At 43.3% G+C, this 16,209-nt stretch overlaps 2 protein-coding genes across 5 annotated transcripts in view; one reads left to right on the forward strand and one right to left on the reverse strand.

Moving 5' to 3' along the window:
- Window positions 1-16,209, forward strand: part of EDEM2 (ER degradation enhancing alpha-mannosidase like protein 2) — a 93,225-nt gene that overhangs the window by 63,879 nt on the left and 13,137 nt on the right. For 2 of the 4 annotated variants that reach the window (XM_067012102.1, XM_059038061.2), the window contains 5 exons: window positions 1,334-1,373; window positions 3,377-3,482; window positions 11,052-11,177; window positions 13,151-13,362; window positions 15,544-15,685. In XM_067012102.1, the coding sequence (XP_066868203.1) occupies window positions 1,334-1,373; window positions 3,377-3,482; window positions 11,052-11,177; window positions 13,151-13,362; window positions 15,544-15,685 (626 nt within the window). The remainder of the gene's footprint in view (window positions 1-1,333; window positions 1,374-3,376; window positions 3,483-11,051; window positions 11,178-13,150; window positions 13,363-15,543; window positions 15,686-16,209) is intronic. The other 2 variants (XM_067012104.1, XM_067012105.1) reach the window with 1 other exon arrangement.
- LOC131741296 (heterogeneous nuclear ribonucleoprotein A1-like) lies at window positions 8,915-9,945 on the reverse strand. Its single transcript, XM_059038091.2, has one exon. The coding sequence runs from the start codon at window positions 9,943-9,945 to the stop codon at window positions 8,983-8,985; it is 963 nt and encodes a 320-aa protein (XP_058894074.1). The 3' UTR covers window positions 8,915-8,982.

Raw genomic sequence — 16,209 nt, forward strand, 5'->3', positions numbered from 1 at the left:
TTCCCCTAAATACCCACCCTGTACAGGTCACTCTCACAAACCACCCTTTTTATTTTCATCGTAGCACTTCTCACTCTTGATACTGTCATTTTCACTTACGTGTTAGTTTGTCTTTCTCACTTCCACTAGAATAAAAATCTATGAGAGATGGAATTCTCTGTCTTGTTCCTTGCTGAGTAAGTGAAGAATCATTGCATTTAGCTGAAGCTAACCTTGATTAAACACTGTGCTAAGCATTTTACTTGTGTCATCTCATTTAATTAACACCCCTAGGAGTTAATTGCTGTTATCTCTGTTTTACAAATGAATATGCTAGGGACTGGAGAAATTAAGCTCAACACAAATTGTGCTGGTTTTCATTTTTTAGTTGAAAAAAGTAATACAAGTAAATGGCAAATTCAAGTAGTACAATATCATATAATAAAATAAATATGTCCCATACCCTAGAACTCCAACCACTGTTAACTTTCTTGTGTATCCTTCCAGAAATATTTTTGGCTTATACCATCATATAGGTATATATATGTGTATCTTTTAAAATAACCTTTTCAAGGTGTAACTTATATAAAATGCACCCATTTTAAGTGTGTAGTAACCACCATCACAGGATAGAGAACATTTCTGTCACACTGGAAAGTTCCCTGGTGGCCCTTTATAGTTAATCCCTCTACCACCACTGGCCCAAAGTACCACTAATCTGCTTTGTCTATATGTCTCTTTTTGAAAAATGCAGTTAGAATACGACACACGACACTGCCTATTCTGTACTTGTCTTTTTCATTTAACTATATAATTTGAATGTCTTCCCCTTAGCCCATAGAACTCTTGATAACAATCTTTTTGACCACCTCATAGTTTCGCATTGTTTGAATGTATTACAGTTTGGTTAATCACTTTTCAACTGGTATACATTTGGGTTATTTCTAGCTTTTTGCTGTTCTAAAAACAATATTGCCATGAGCATTCTCAAGGCTACAGTTCTGTGCATTGCGAGATAAATTCTTAGATGTGGAAAGCCTGCGCTCTGAGCTACACAATCTTATACTGCCTCCCTATGGTGGAGAAGAATGCCAGAGAATATAGACAATGTGTTTAACTACAGTTGAGCTATTTGCATAAGATGTTATACGTCAGCCCACCTCCCAGGTACGTTAAATGGGTCAGAGGTTCCCAGTGATTTTCACGATGGCTTCTCTGTTGTGATTTCAAGTGGGACTGGCAGAGGCATCGCTGTGCTTCACTTATTAGTTTTTGGGGTCTCTGATCTGAGGCAGCCTTAATAACTGGTGTTTGATTTTCTTACTAAGCAGCTGGGGTTTTTGTTCTTTTACAGTTTTTCTCTGACTCTTATTGATGCTCTGGACACCTTGTTGGTAAGTGTCTCATCTATTCCTTTTCCTCTCCAACATTGCTTAACCAATATCCTTCTTCTTTTGGTAGTTTGACTGTGGGTGAAAAATGAATTCTTCACCTGGGCCTTTTATTTTCATCTTTCATTTTGATCTTTAATTTGGGGGCAGTGGAAAGCCAGTGGAATTTTTTCAAGAAGAGGGTAGGAAATGAGATTCCTGTTTTGAAAAGATCACTGGCTACAATGTGGAGAAAGATTCATGTCATCATTTAACAAACATTTTTTGAGTAATTGCTTCATGCACTGTGCTCAGCCCTCTGGGGGAGTGCAGGAATGAGTGAGGCTCCTGCCTATGCAAAGATTCTCATAATGTGGAAAGAAATAGATGCCCTAAGAGTTGTGGGGATAAACTTGCTGGAGTCTTTTAAAGGAAGAAGAGGTTCATTTCAGCTGGAGGAATCAAAGGATTACTAGAGAAGGTGACATTTAGATAATCGAAGATAGGTTGGATTTGGAAATGGGAAGACATAGGGTGAGATTTCTGGTAGAGGGAACAGCATGTCTGAGGGCAGAAAATCAGGGAATAGTGGGTACTGAAGTCAACAGAAGAACAGTGAGAGACATGGTTAGAAGGATAGATTAGGTCTAAATCATAGAGGGCTTTGAATGCTGAGATAGTCAGGATTGTTTCGGCTGCAAGTGATAGAGACTCAAATCAAACTGATTTAGACAGGAAGGAAATTTACTGAGTCAGATAACTAAAAAGTCCAGGTAAAGACTGACCTCAAACCCAGCTGGTTCCAGACATTTAAATAACGTCATTAAGAATCTCTTTCTCCATCTCTTATTTCTGCTTTCTTTGCTGGCTGTATTCTCAGGCTCTCCTTAAGCTGGCAGGGTAGCCAATGGTAACTCCAGACTCGCATCCCACTCATTTAGTAACCTGTGTGTGGAGAGAATTAGTCCTTTTCCATTAATTCCATGGACTGAGTCTCACTGATCTGGCTTGGGTTACACATCTATCCCTGAATCAATAAGTTGGCCAAGGGATATAGTACCTTGGCTGGTCCAGGTGAAGTGCCCATTCTTGAAGCTGAAGGGATGGAGTCAGCTTCTTCAAATTACAGGGGTGACTGTGGAAGGAGGGTGATTCCTCAAGGGAAAATTGGAACACTGATATCAGAATAAAAGGCATCAGGATTGCATTTGACTGATGGTTTAAACAAAAGGGTTTAATTTTCTCAAGTATAAGAAAATCTGAATGAAGGTAATTTCTAGCATTGGATTAGCTGCTCAACTGTGCCATCAGAGACCCCATGCTCTTTGTATCCTTCCATTCTACCATCATTAGTATACTGACTTTCATTCTCATGCTTAGTACCTCATGGCCTAAGATGGCTGCCCCAGCTCCAGAAATCAAGTCTGCTTTCAAAGCAGAAAGAAAAAGAGTAAAAGCCATGCCAACTGTGTCTTGTCCCTTTCTATTAGGAAAACAGAAGCTTTCTGAGAAGTGCCCCTAGTAGACTTTACAAAGCTCAGAATTGACTGGGTAACAGAATCACCCAGTAGCAAATGAGACTGAGAAAGCAAATATGTGGATTTCTAGCCTCTATGGCTGGGAGCTACAACAGTAAAGATTGAGAATCAATGTTGGGCCAACCAACCTGCAGTATTTTCCATAAGGATGAATGTGACAAGGTTAAAAGCAATAAATATCCACTGTAAATGTCAGGCTAAGATTTCCTTATGTGGTCTACAGTCTTTATATTGGTTTCATTTAAATGAGTACATAAAAATTCTAAAATTGGTACCAAAGAATTTACTTTACCAGTCTCTTGATACTGGGTCTGTGTGATTTCCAGCTCTCAGTGTTTTCTCCTGTTACCAGGAGTCCTAGAACAGAAACTGTAGGTCTGAAGTTGAATAAGTGGGAGTCACACCAGCATAGGATCCTAGACTCTGAATCTAGCATCTTCAGTGCCTACAAGCCTGAGAGCCTCACTGTCAGGTCTCTCTTTCCTTCAGATTTTGGGGAATGTCTCAGAATTCCAAAGAGTGGTTGAAGTGCTCCAGGACAACGTGGACTTTGATATTGATGTGAACGCCTCTGTGTTTGAAACCAACATCCGAGGTGAGGGCTGCTTTCTAGGGCCCTTGGAAGAAAAGAGAATGTGGAATTTTGGCTTCTGTGTAAACCAAGAGGTGGTAAACAGGATCTTAAGCGCCAGCCTTGCCAGGGCACTTGGCTCAAACCAGATTGACAGAGCTCTTCCCTCCTGTAGGGTTGGGTAGGGAGGTGTTGGGATCCCTCATCAGTTTCAGACATGAAAGTGAGCAGGGGACAGAGAAAAGACTGAAAAGAAATATGCCAGGATTACTCACATATTTAACATATATTTGGTACCAGGCTTTCAGCCAAGAGCAAGAAAGATGTAATCCTTGCCTTCTTGTAGCTTATTGCCTATTGAAAGTTTGTTAGAACTTTCTGCATTGTTGATGGAAATGTTTTATATCTGTGTTGTCCATTCCAGTAGCCATTAGCTACATGTGGCTATTGAACATTTGAAAGGTGCCTACTGCAACTGAAGAACTGAATTTTTAATTTCACTTAATTTTAATGGATTTAAATTTAAATAGTGACATGTGGTTACTAATTACTGTATTACATAGTGCAAGTCTAAGGTATTAGTTTCCAAACCTGGCTGCCCATCAGAAGCATTTGGGACATTTTAAAAAGTTCAGCTGTGTAGACTCCACTCTAAATCTAAAAAATCGGTATCTCTGGGTTGGGTCCTACGGTCAGTATTTTTAGCAGGTTCCCAATGAATCTTTTTTTTTTTTTAACGAATCTTTCATTTTATTGAGGTAAATTTACATATACTGAAAGGCACAGATCTACACATTTCAATGAATTTTGACCCAGTGATTCTTTTTTTAAAAATTAATTAATTAATTAACTAATTTGTTTATTTTTTTGGCTGCGTTGGGTCTTTGTTGCTGTGGGTGGGCTTTTTCTAGTCTCGGCGAGTGGGGACTACTCTTCGTTGCAGTGCACGGGCTTCTCATTGCAGTGGCTTCTCTTTGTTGTGGAGCACAGGCTCTGTGCATGTGGGCTTCAGTAATTGTGACTCGTGGGATTAGTTGCTCCGCGGCATGTGGGATCTTCCTGCACAAGGGTTCGAACCCGTGTCCCCTGCATTGGTAGGTGGGTTCTTAACCACTGAGCCATTGGGGAAGTCCCCTATTTATTTATTTATTATAACATCTTTATTGGAGTATAATTGCTTTACAATGGTGTGTTAGTTTCTGCTTTATAACAAAATGTATCAGTTATCCATATACATGTGTTCCCATATCTTTTCCCTTTTGCATCTCCTTCCCTCCCACCCTCCCTATCCCACCCCTCTAGGTGGTCACAAACCACCAGAGCTGATCTCCCTGTGCTATGCGGCTGCTTCCCACTAGCTATCTAATTTACGTTTGGTAGTGTATATGTGTCCATGCCACTCTCTCACTTCGTCCCAGCTTACCATTCCCCCTCCCCATATCCTCAAGTCCATTCTCTAGTAGGTCTGTGTCTTTAGTCCCGTCTTACCCCTAGGTTCTTCGTGACTTTTTTTTTTTTTTTTTAGATTCCATATATATGTGTTAGCATACTGTATTTGTTTTTCTCTTTCTGACTTACTTCACTCTGTATGACAGTCTCTGGGTCCATCCACCTCACTACAAATAACTCAATTTTGTTTCCTTTTATGGCTGAGTAATATTCTATTGTATATATGTGTCACATCTTCTTTATCCATTCATCCGATGATGGACACTTAGGTTGCATCCATGTCCTGGCTATTGTAAATAGAGCTGCAATGAACATTTTGGTACATGACTCTTTTGTTTTGTTTTGTTTTGTTTTGTTTTGTTGCAGTACGCGGGCCTCTCACTGTTGTGGCCTCTCCTGTTGCGGAGTGCAGGCTCCGGATGCGCAGGCTCAGCGGCCATGGCTCATGGGCCCAGCCGCTCTGCAGCATGTGGGATCTTCCCTGACCGGGGCACGAACCTGTGTCCCCTGCATCAGCAGGTGGACTCTCAACCACTGTACCACCAGGGAAGCCCCAATGACTCTTTTTGAATTATGGTTTTCTCAAGGTATATACCCAGTAGTGGGATTGCTGGGTTGTATGGTAGTTCTATTTTTAGTTTTTTAAGGAACCTCCATACTGTTCTCCAAAGTGGCTGTATCAATTTACATTCCCACCAACAGTGCAAGAGGGTTCCCTTTTCTCCACACCCTCTCCAGCATTTACTGTTTGTAGATTTTTTGATGATGGCCATTGTGACCGGTGTGAGATGATATCTCATTGTAGTTTTGATTTGCATTTCTCTAATGATTAATGATGTGGGGCATTCTTTCATGTGTTTGTTGGCAATCTGTATATCTTCTTTGGAGAAATGTCTATTTAGGTCTCCTGCCCATTTTTGGATTGGGTTGTTTGTTTTTTTTGTTTTTTTTTGTTTTTTTTTTTTTAACATCTTTATTGGAGTATAATTGTTTTACAATAGTGTGTTAGTTTTCCCTCTACAACAAACTAAATCAGTTATACATACACACATGCTCCCACATCTCCTCCCTCTTGCATCACCCTCTCTCCCACCCTCCCTATCCCACCCCCCCAGGCGGTCACAAAGCACAGAGGTGATCTCCCTGTGCTATGCAGCAGCTTCCCACCAGCTATCTAATTTACATTTGATAGTGTATATATGTCCCTGCCACTCCCCCACTTCGTCACAGCCCACCCCTCCCCCTCCCCATATCCTCAAGTCCATGCTCGAGTAAGTCTGTGTTTTATTCCCGTCCTACCACTAACCTCTTCATGACATTTTTTTCCCTTAGAGTCCATATATATGTGTTAGCATACGGTATTTGTTTTTCTCCTTCTGACTTACTTCACTCTGTATGACAGACTCCAGGTCCATCCACCTCATTATAAATAACTCAGTTTCATTTCTTTTTATGGCTGAGTAATATTCCATTGTATATATGTGCCACATCTTCTTTATCCATTCATCTGTTGATGGACACTTAGGTTGCTTCCATGTCCTGGCTATTGTAAATAGAGCTGCAATGAACATTTTGGTACATGAGTCTTTCTGAATTATAGTTTTCTCAGGGTATATTCCCAGTAGTGGGATTGCTGGGTCGTATGGTAGTTCTATTTGTAGTTTTTTAAGGAACCTCCATACTGTTCTCCATAGCGGCTGTATCAATTTACATTCCCACCAGCAGTGCAAGAGGGTTCCCTTTTCTCCACACCCTCTCCAGCATTTATTGTTTCTAGAGTTTTTGATGATGGCCAATCTGACCGGTGTGAGATGATATCTCATTGTAGTTTTGATTTGCATTTCTCTAATGATTAATGAGGTTGAGCATTCTTTCATGTGTTTGTTGGCAATCTGTATATCTTCTTTGGAGAAATGTCTATTTAGTTCTTCTGCCCATTTTTGGATTGGGTTGTTTGTTTTTTTGTTATTGATCTGCGTGAGCTGCTTGTAAATTTTGGAGATTAATCCTTTGTCAGTTGCTTCATTTGCAACTATTTTCTCCCATTCTGAGGGTTGTCTTTTGGTCTTGTTTATGGTTTCATTTGCTGTGTAAAAGCTTTTAAGTTTCATTAGGTCCCATTTATTTATTTATGTTTTATTTCCATTCCTCTAGGAGGTGGGTCAAAAAGGATCTTGCTGTGATTTATGTCATAGAGTGTTCTGCCTATGTTTTCCTCTAAGAGTTTGATAGTGTTTGGCCTTACATTTAGGTCTTTAACCCATTTTGAGTTTATTTTTGTGTATGGTGTTAGGGAGTGTTCTAATTTCATACTTTTACATGTACCTGTCCAGTTTTCCCAGCACCACTTATTGAAGAGGCTGTCTTTTCTCCATTGTATGTTCTTGCCTCCTTTATCAAAGATAAGGTGACCATATGTGTGTGGGTTTATCTCTGGGCTTTCTATCCTGTTCCATTGATCTATATTTCTGTTTTTGTGCCAGTACCATACTGTCTTGATTACTGTAGCTTTGTAGTATAGTCTGAAGTCAGGGAGCCTGATTCTTCCAGCTCCATTTTTCGTTCTCAAGATTGCGTTGGCTATTCAGGGTCTTTTGTGTTTCCATACAAATTGTAAAATTTTTTGTTCTAGTTCTGTGAAAAATGCCAGTGGTAGTTTGATAGGGATTGCATTGAATCTGTAGATTGCTTTGGGTAGTATAGTCATTTTCACAATGTTGATTCTTCCAGTCCAAGAACACGGTATATCTCTCCATCTGTTTGAATCATCTTTAATTTCTTTCATCAGTGTCTTATAATTTTCTGCATACAGGTCTTTTGTCTCCTTAGGCAGGTTTATTCCTAGATATTTTATTCTTTTTGTTGTAGTGGTAAATAGGAGTGTTTTCTTAATTTCACTTTCAGACTTTTCATCGTTAGTGTATAGGAATGCAAGAGATTTCTGTGCATTAGTTTTGTATCCTGCTACTTTACCAAATCCATTGATTAGCTCTAGTAGTTTTCTGGTAGCATCCTTAGGATTCTCAATATATAGTATCATGTCATCTGCAAACAGTGACAGCTTTACTTCTTCTTTTCCTGTTTGGATTCCTTTTATTTCTTTTTCTTCTCTGATTGCTGTGGCTAAAACTTCCAAAACTATGTTGAATAATAGTGGTGAGAGTAGGCAACCTTGTCTTTTTCCTGATCTTAGTGGAAATGGTTTCAGTTTTTCACCATTGAGGACGATGTTGGCTGTCGGTTTGTCATATATGGCCTTTATTATGTTGAGGAAAGTTCCCTCTGTGCCTACTTTCTGCAGGGTTTTTATCATAAATGGGTGTTGAATTTTGTCAAAAGCTTTCTCTGCATCTATTGAGATGATCATATGGTTTTTCTCCTTCAATTTGTTAATACCGTGTATCATGTTGATTGAATTGCATATATTGAAGAATCCTTGCATTCCTGGATTAAACCCCACTTGATCATGGTGTATGATCCTTTTAATGTGCTGTTGTGTTCTGTTTGCTAGTATTTTGTTGAGGATTTTTGCATCTATGTTCCTCAGTGATACTGGCCTATAGTTTTCTTTCTTTGTGACATCTTTGTCTGGTTTTGGTATCAGGGTGATGGTGGCCTTGTAGAATGAGTTGGAGAGTGTTCCTCCCTCTGCTATATTTTGGAACAGTTTGAGAAGGATAGGTGTTAGCTCTTCTCTAAATGTCCCTATTTATTTATTTGTTTATTTATTTATTTTAAAAAAGACACATTTTTTCAGCATCATGATCAGACTGTTACATTTAGCAATCAACATGGGTGCAAAAAAAAAAAAATCTACATTAAAACCCTTTGTTGGAATGCTTTACACTTTCCACAGAACAGGAACTAAAATAACCTGTTATACAATTAGTCACAAATACAGTCCTTGAGTTTTTTTGCCCATACACATGAGTATTGTCTAAAACATGTCTTCTTTGTAGCAGCTAGGCCCTGCCCCCACTGTGCTTGGCTGAGTTCACAAATCTGTTGTAACCTTTAGCTTCCCTGTCACTTCTCTGGCTCTCCTCTCCTGCTAAGCTTTGTTTCCTGGCAGTAATCAAAACCTTCTGCCACTGCCATAGCTACTGCTGCTGCTGGAACCACCATAGCCACCTTGGTTTCGGGATTTGGCAAAGTATTGGCCTCCACCACCATAGGGGCCAGAACTTCTGCCTCCAAAGTTTCCTCCTTTCATGGGTCCAGAATTTGAAGATTGATTGTTGTAACTGCCCAAATCATTGTAGCTTCCACCACCTCCAAAATTGCTTCCATCATTACCAGATCCATTACAGCCATCCCCACTGCCACCATAGCCACCACCACCGTGGCTGCCACCAAAGCCACCCCGACCACTGAAGTTTCCTCCATGACCAAAGTTGGCATTCCCACCAAAACCACCTCCACAACCACCACCAAAGTTTTCAGAACCGCTTCGACTTCTTTGGCTGGATGCGGCACTAGCCATCTCTTGCTTAGATAGGGCTTTCCTTACTTCACAGTTGTGGCCATTCACAGTGTGGTATTTCTGAATGACAATCTTGTCTGCAGAGTCATGGTCATCAAAGGTTACGAAAGCAAAGCCTCTCTTTTTGCCACTGCCTCGATCAGTCATGATTTCAATCACTTCAATTTGCCCATACTGTTCAAAATAATCTCTTAAATGATGTTCTTCAGTGTCTTCTTTAATGCCACCAACAAAAATCTTTTTCACAGTTAAGTGGGCACCAGGTCTTTGAGACTCTTCTCTTGAGACGGCCCTCCTTGGTTCCACAACTCTTCCATCCACCTTGTGTGGCCTTGCCTTCATGGCTGCACCCTCCTCCTCCACAGTGGCGTACGTGACAAACCCGAAGCCTCTGGAGCGTTTGGTGTTTGGATCCCTCATTACCACACAATCTATGAGCGTTCCCCACTGCTCAGAATGGCTCCTCAGACTCGCATCGGTTGTTTCAAAGCTCAAACCTCCGATGAAGAGCTTCCGCAGCTGTTCGGGCTCTTTGGGTGACTCTGACTTAGACATGATGGCAGTGGAGGGGTGGGGGAAGACGTCAACGATGCTTACTTGGCGGCGTCCACGAGCAGAAAGGCCCTATTTATTTTTTAATGAACACTTATTGCCTAGGTTTTACCTGTGGAATTCTTTGAGGCCTGGGTTGAATGTGGGTTTTTCCAGATATATTTTTTGTTTACTCTTGCCATGTGGCTGGAGGCATTATCTGCGAAACCCACCTTAGGCTAAAGGTTTAAGGTTTTCTAGACTACGCAGTTAGTGTGAGTTCAGTCTGTAAAACTTAGTGAGTACCAGTTTGTGGTTATTAATTCTTAGGAGAGATTTTTTTTTTCTTTTCTTTACTTGGCATTGAGATTTGAGGTATACAGTTTTCCTTACTCTATGCTAGGGGAGGTGTGTAAGGTTTATTTTAAATTAATCTTTACACAGGGTATATAATTCTTCCAGATCCCAACTTCATGGAGGGATCTTCTATCAGACTTCCCACTCTGGATAGGTCCTGCCTTTGTCTCTTATTCCTGGTCTGCCAGGAGGAGGAGAAAACTGAAGCTCAAGGTCACCAGTTTTTTTCAGTGGGAGGGCCATTCAGGATATCTGTTTAGCCATATTTCCAGATACGTAACCTTTGTGTCTTTTTAAAAACCCTAACTATTATGTAATAAATTGAAAGAGATAAATGAATAAAATGAAGGTCATAAGTATCCTCCCTTGGTCTTGGGGTGATTGGGAGACAGTGACCAAGTGCAATGAGCATGGACTTTGGTGTCAGACAGACCTGGCCCTACCACCTACTAGATGGATGACCTGGGCAAGTCACTTTACCTCTCTGAACCACAGTATCTCCATCTGAAGAGGGCACAATAGTACCTAGTGCTTGGTGTATACGGTAGGGACTGTAAAAAAATGATAACCATTATTTTTGTGACCCACCAAGAGAAAAAAAACTTCATGAACTTAACACTGTACCAGTGTGGGGGGTTAAGGACTCTTCTTTTGCTACGTGGCTCCAGCCCCTTCCCAGTGAGCCACTGAACAGAGCATTAGGTTTAATTTGTACAAGGGAAGGACTTACTGGTCCTTAGGATTCTGACACTTGCCTTTTGTACCATCTGTAGTAGTAGGAGGACTTCTGTCTGCTCACCTGCTATCAAAGAGGGCTGGGGTAGAAGTGGAGGCTGGATGGCCCTGCTCGGGACCTCTCCTGAGGATGGCCGAGGAGGCAGCCCGGAAACTCCTCCCAGGTAAGACCCACATAGAGATGGGGCAGAGATGAAGTCCGGTAGGCCCTGCTGCTCTTGCTGGAGAAGAGAGTGGCTGTGCAGAACTGTTTGCTCGCGTTGCTCACCCAAACACTTGGTATTTCTACCTCTTGGCGCCCCCCATGGAAATCAGGAGAGTCCTTGGCATTTTGAGGGCTAGACTAGGATGGATGAGCTGACCTCATTACTGTTTGCGAGGAGCGCTGAAGGCCAGCCTGGTGGCTGGAGGGCTCTTGCCCTTATTTGAGTGAGTGCTTTTTTGCCCCCTCCCAGGCCCACACGCCACTGGAATGAAAGGGTTCCAGAGAAGAGCCTTGGTCTGAGCGTTCGGAACCCCTGGTTCTAGACTCGGCTCTGACAACCAATAGCTTGACCAAGCCGCTCTTCCTCTCCTTGGTTCAATTTCCCCATCTATCAAATGGGAGTCAAAATTCCTGCCTCCCTCTGGGGAGACGTAAAATGAGGTCAGAGAGGAGAAACTTCTTGGAGAACCTCAAACACCACTGAGACACGAGAGGGACTTGTTTTGTAGCTGAGCCATGTCCAGGGCTGCAGGCCAAGCTGCAGTGTTTGTCCAGAGGGGCAGTAGCTGGGCTCGGCAGCGTCAACGGGATGCTGTGTTCTCTTCAGGGTGTGGCGGAGGCTCTGAGAGCTGTTCACACCCAAACACGTTATGCTGTGCTTTCCACCAACCTCTTGGCCATCTCACTTCTCCCTTTCACCCAGGACTTGCCTCTCATCCTTGGGGAAGAGCTGAGGAGAGTGAGCAAACTGGGTTCAGGTCTCACTCACGGCCTGAATGTCTCCTTACAAACGTTATGTCCTGTGTGACTCATCCCTGGAGGGAAGCTCTGTCTGGTTGCTCCCTTCTTTTTTTTTGTATTGAGAAATATACATATTGAAAAGTGCATTCACTCTGAGAAACAGGATTTTGTCACCTCCCCACCCCCTTTTTAATACTGCCTGACTTCTCTGAACTATCCCTTTGGGCGCTTCTTGCTTGTGACTCGAATCCTCCTTGCTTACCACTCATGTCTGCCAGATAGCAAGTTTCTCTTCTTACAGTAAAGTTGCTGGACCTTGTGGTTCTTGGAAGTTTTGACAACTTTGTTCACAGCTTGGTGACACACAGGCTGCTTTGGGGTTGTTCGACCTTTCAGCCTGGAGAGGAAATCTCTGCCTCTGACTTGCTGTCTAGTTCCTTGCCTGGAATTGGAAGGCACTGGGCTGAGGTGGTCAGGGCACTGGGCCCATGGGTGGGGGCGGGGAGCGGGCACGTGGCAGTCATTCCCATCCCAGCTCCGTTTGGCTGTCTCTGTGATCTCTGAGTCACTTCTTTACAAGCCTGACCTTTCCTACCTGTGAATTGAGGGTTGGACCACATTGGCAGCTTCGTGGTTTATATATCCTTTTAAAAAAAAAATAACATAGCCCCTGAAACTCTTTATTTAGAGCAGGGATCTTAAACTGGCTGCTTTGGGACTGTTTACAGTCTGCAGATGTGTTTCATTTGGTCAGAATGGTGTTTTAAGAAGTGGATGAATGGCTTCTTGATTTTGCCACCAGCTTCCCCACTGCCTATGGCTTAAGCCCTGCCTGCTTCACACTAAGTTACTTGCCTGGCCTCTGAGGCATAATACAAAATAAGTAAAAGTAGAGCTGCTCTAGCTAAAGTGAGCATGCGTGGAGTGTGATACCCCAGAGCACAGCCCGCTGCTTCCCTGCTCACCGCAGGCAAGAGCCCAAGGCATGAGGAGCAGTGTTTGACAGCATCTGGGTTAGGTGGCCACTAAGGGCCCTCCAGTTGTGACACTTATCCTTCTCTGGCTCAGTCTCTAGCAGATCACCCAGGAGACAAAAGGGAAGTGCTGGCCAAGGCCTCAGGCTTTGGTCCTGTGTCCACCCAGGCCCACCTCCCCGCTCCTATCTGGGGTCTTAATTTTGTGATTGTTCAGCCTTTCAGACCCCCACTGGCATGCCGTATGGAACAGTGAACCTGCTTCACGGCGTGAACCCGGGGGAGACTCCCGTCACCTGCACAGCAGGGATCGGGACCTTCATCGTGGAATTTGCCACCCTGAGCAGCCTCACCGGTGACCCTGTGTTCGAAGACGTCGCCAGAGTGGCCCTGATGCGCCTCTGGGAGAGCCGGTCAGATATTGGGCTGGTAGGTCCGCTGCCACTTTTCCTGTCTAGCTCAAGTTGGCCACCTTGGCCCCTGCTTATGAGGCTCAGGGCTCTGAGCAACAAGTTGCAGTCCAGCCAAAAGAAACTAAGAGTGACCTCAGGAGTGGTCCAAGACTTAGGCTCACAACACCGAAAGTAGACCAAGCCTCCAGTTAATGCTTTGGCACAGAGGGGAGGAGAGCATGAGAGTACATCCTCTGACAGGAAGAGGGGCCGTGATAAGCTCTGGCTCCTTGAGCTTCTCTGATTTCTAGGGAGTGGGTCATATGCTTCATGCCCCTGACTCACTCGGTGACCTTAGATTGTCAGCCTGTCTGGCCCTCATTTTTACATATTTTTGTTTGTAAAACTGTGTTTCTTAGAACCAGAAGATTTGAGAGATGTTGAATGGCTGTTCCATGAGAAAATGATTACTGGTGAATTAAATTTGGGCAACACTATAAATAGTATCCTTTTTTTTGAGAGTCATAATGAACACGAGCAGGTTAAAGGTTATGAAATCCTATGATAAATTCATCTATTTAACTTTGCTTAACTCAACGTTTCACAAACTTATTTGACCCCAGGGCTTTCCTTTCCCCTCCAAACCTACTCACCTATGGAAATTTAACACACCTTGGGCCAGATCATCTCTAAGGTCGGTTTCAGCTCCTAAACTAGATGATCCAGTGAAACTAACAGTAATTGAGCCAAAGCTGTCCAGGAAATAGCACTAGATTTAGTCAGAACTGAGCCTGAGCCCCAGCCTTACTATGTTGAAACTGTGACCCTGGCCAAGTCACTCAACCTTTCTGATCCACAGTTACTTCAGCAATAATATTGATGGGTTAATACCTCCTTGCTGAGTCATTATGACTTATAAAGACTGTGTTGTCCAAAAGTGATTCAGGTGAAGGCACGTTTTATGCAAAGTCTGGTTCTAAGTCAGCTTGAAAAGTGAAACGTGTGAGGACTCCTTGACAGTCCCTTAAGAAGGTGCCACTCTGGAGACCTAGAGTAACTCCCTTAGTATCCAACACAGGCAGTTTTTTCTCCAGCTCGGGAGCCATAGTGGCTCCATGACCACCCTGCCCACATCCTCTCAGCCCTTTATCATTTCCGTGCACACTGGCCTGTTGCCATCATCCATGTCTCTTTGGCTACGGGCCTTTTCTGGTGCCTGGATCCTGCTCTGCTTGCCCTTGGCTGGAAACGCCAGGTCTTAAATGCTACCCTAGAGCAGTTCTCAATCAGTGGCTGATACTGATGGGAGTTTATGGACAATCACCCTTGTTCGCCGGCCTTCGGGTGGGGCCGTGCTGAGGCTCGTGCTCTACACTGACTCCCAGAGCTGCCCGGTGGGATGGGGCTCCGTTTCCCATGGTGGTAACTTGCCTGACAGCACACCCTTTATGGGCTGCCTCCCTGCCCTGCCTCACTTTTCCCCTCCTCTTCCAGAGTTTCCAGGGACTCACCTTCCAAATCAACTACTTCCTGTCTTCCTTGCTGGGGCTCTGCCCAAACTAACTCAGGACAATTAGCTGTTTCTTTGAATGAGTACCAGGTGAAGTTATCAGCTTCCATCGGGTTCTAAGTTATATGGACAACATATCTCTTCATTTAAATCTTTAAAATTTATTTTTAAATGGTTCACAAGTTAAAGGATACAAAAAAGTACCCAGTGACATCTGTGACCCGTCCCCCAGCTACCCAGTTCCTCTCCTTACAAGCAACTACTCTACCAGTTTCTTGGATGTCCTTCCCAAGTTGATTTATGGAAATACGGAAAGTATATCTTATGTCTTTAGACACTGGAGTCACATGCAGATTCTCAGGCTGAGAAGTCTGAGACAGATTGTGGGAACAGCATGTTCTCATCTCCCAGCTCACACTCACTGTAGACAGGGCATGAACACTCCAAGTCATTGTTCTTTTTTCAGTTTTTGACCAGTGTGTATAATTGAGTCCTGCTAAGTGAGCATGAGATGTGTCTCCACTGTACATATATGCAAGAGAGCTGGCCATGATCCAGCCTTGCCCCCCAACCCTGTACCCCGATAACCTGCATGTCTCCCAAGAAGCACTGGGGTGCCTGCCTTGTATCTCACGGGACAGTCAGGGGTGTGGGGACATCCTTGTTTGGTCTTGGGCCCTCCTTTGACACCACGTGTCTCTCTCCTAGGTCGGCAACCACATCGACGTGCTCACTGGCAAGTGGGTGGCCCAGGACGCGGGCATCGGGGCTGGCGTGGACTCCTACTTTGAGTACCTGGTAAAAGGAGCCATCCTGCTTCAGGATAAGAAGCTCATGGCCATGTTCCTAGGTAAAAAGGTCAGGGTAAGGGGGCTTTTCCCCGTGGTTTTCCCTATTGACATGTAGTTTATTTACAAACTTGCAGTTGCTCCCAAGTGCCTACAGAATCAGCTCTGCATTCAAAACCACCATGGACTTACACTGCCCACTTGAGGCCCACTACACCTTTTCATGCCTTCCTGCAAGAGCCAACTGAACCATGCTGGCTTCTCTATATGCAGCCCTGGATTTTTTATTTCCTGGCCATTGCACATGGTGTTTCCTTTGCCTAAAATACCTTTTTTCCTGCCTTTATGTGTCCAAATTCTGTTCACCCGTTAAGGTCCAGTTTAAATGTCACTTTGCCCAGGAAATAGCTTGATTCTTCCTCAGAATTTAGGGCCTTCAGCATCTTTTTTTAAAATATATATATATATATATATATATATATATATATATATTTATTTATTTATTTATTTATTTAGGCTGTGTTGGGTCTTCGTTGCTGCGTGCGGGCTTTCTCTAGTTGCATTGAGCAGGGGCTACTCTTCGTTG

The sequence above is a fragment of the Kogia breviceps genome, chromosome 14 (assembly GCF_026419965.1).
Source record: "Kogia breviceps isolate mKogBre1 chromosome 14, mKogBre1 haplotype 1, whole genome shotgun sequence".
Classification (NCBI taxonomy): Eukaryota; Metazoa; Chordata; class Mammalia; order Artiodactyla; family Physeteridae; genus Kogia; species Kogia breviceps.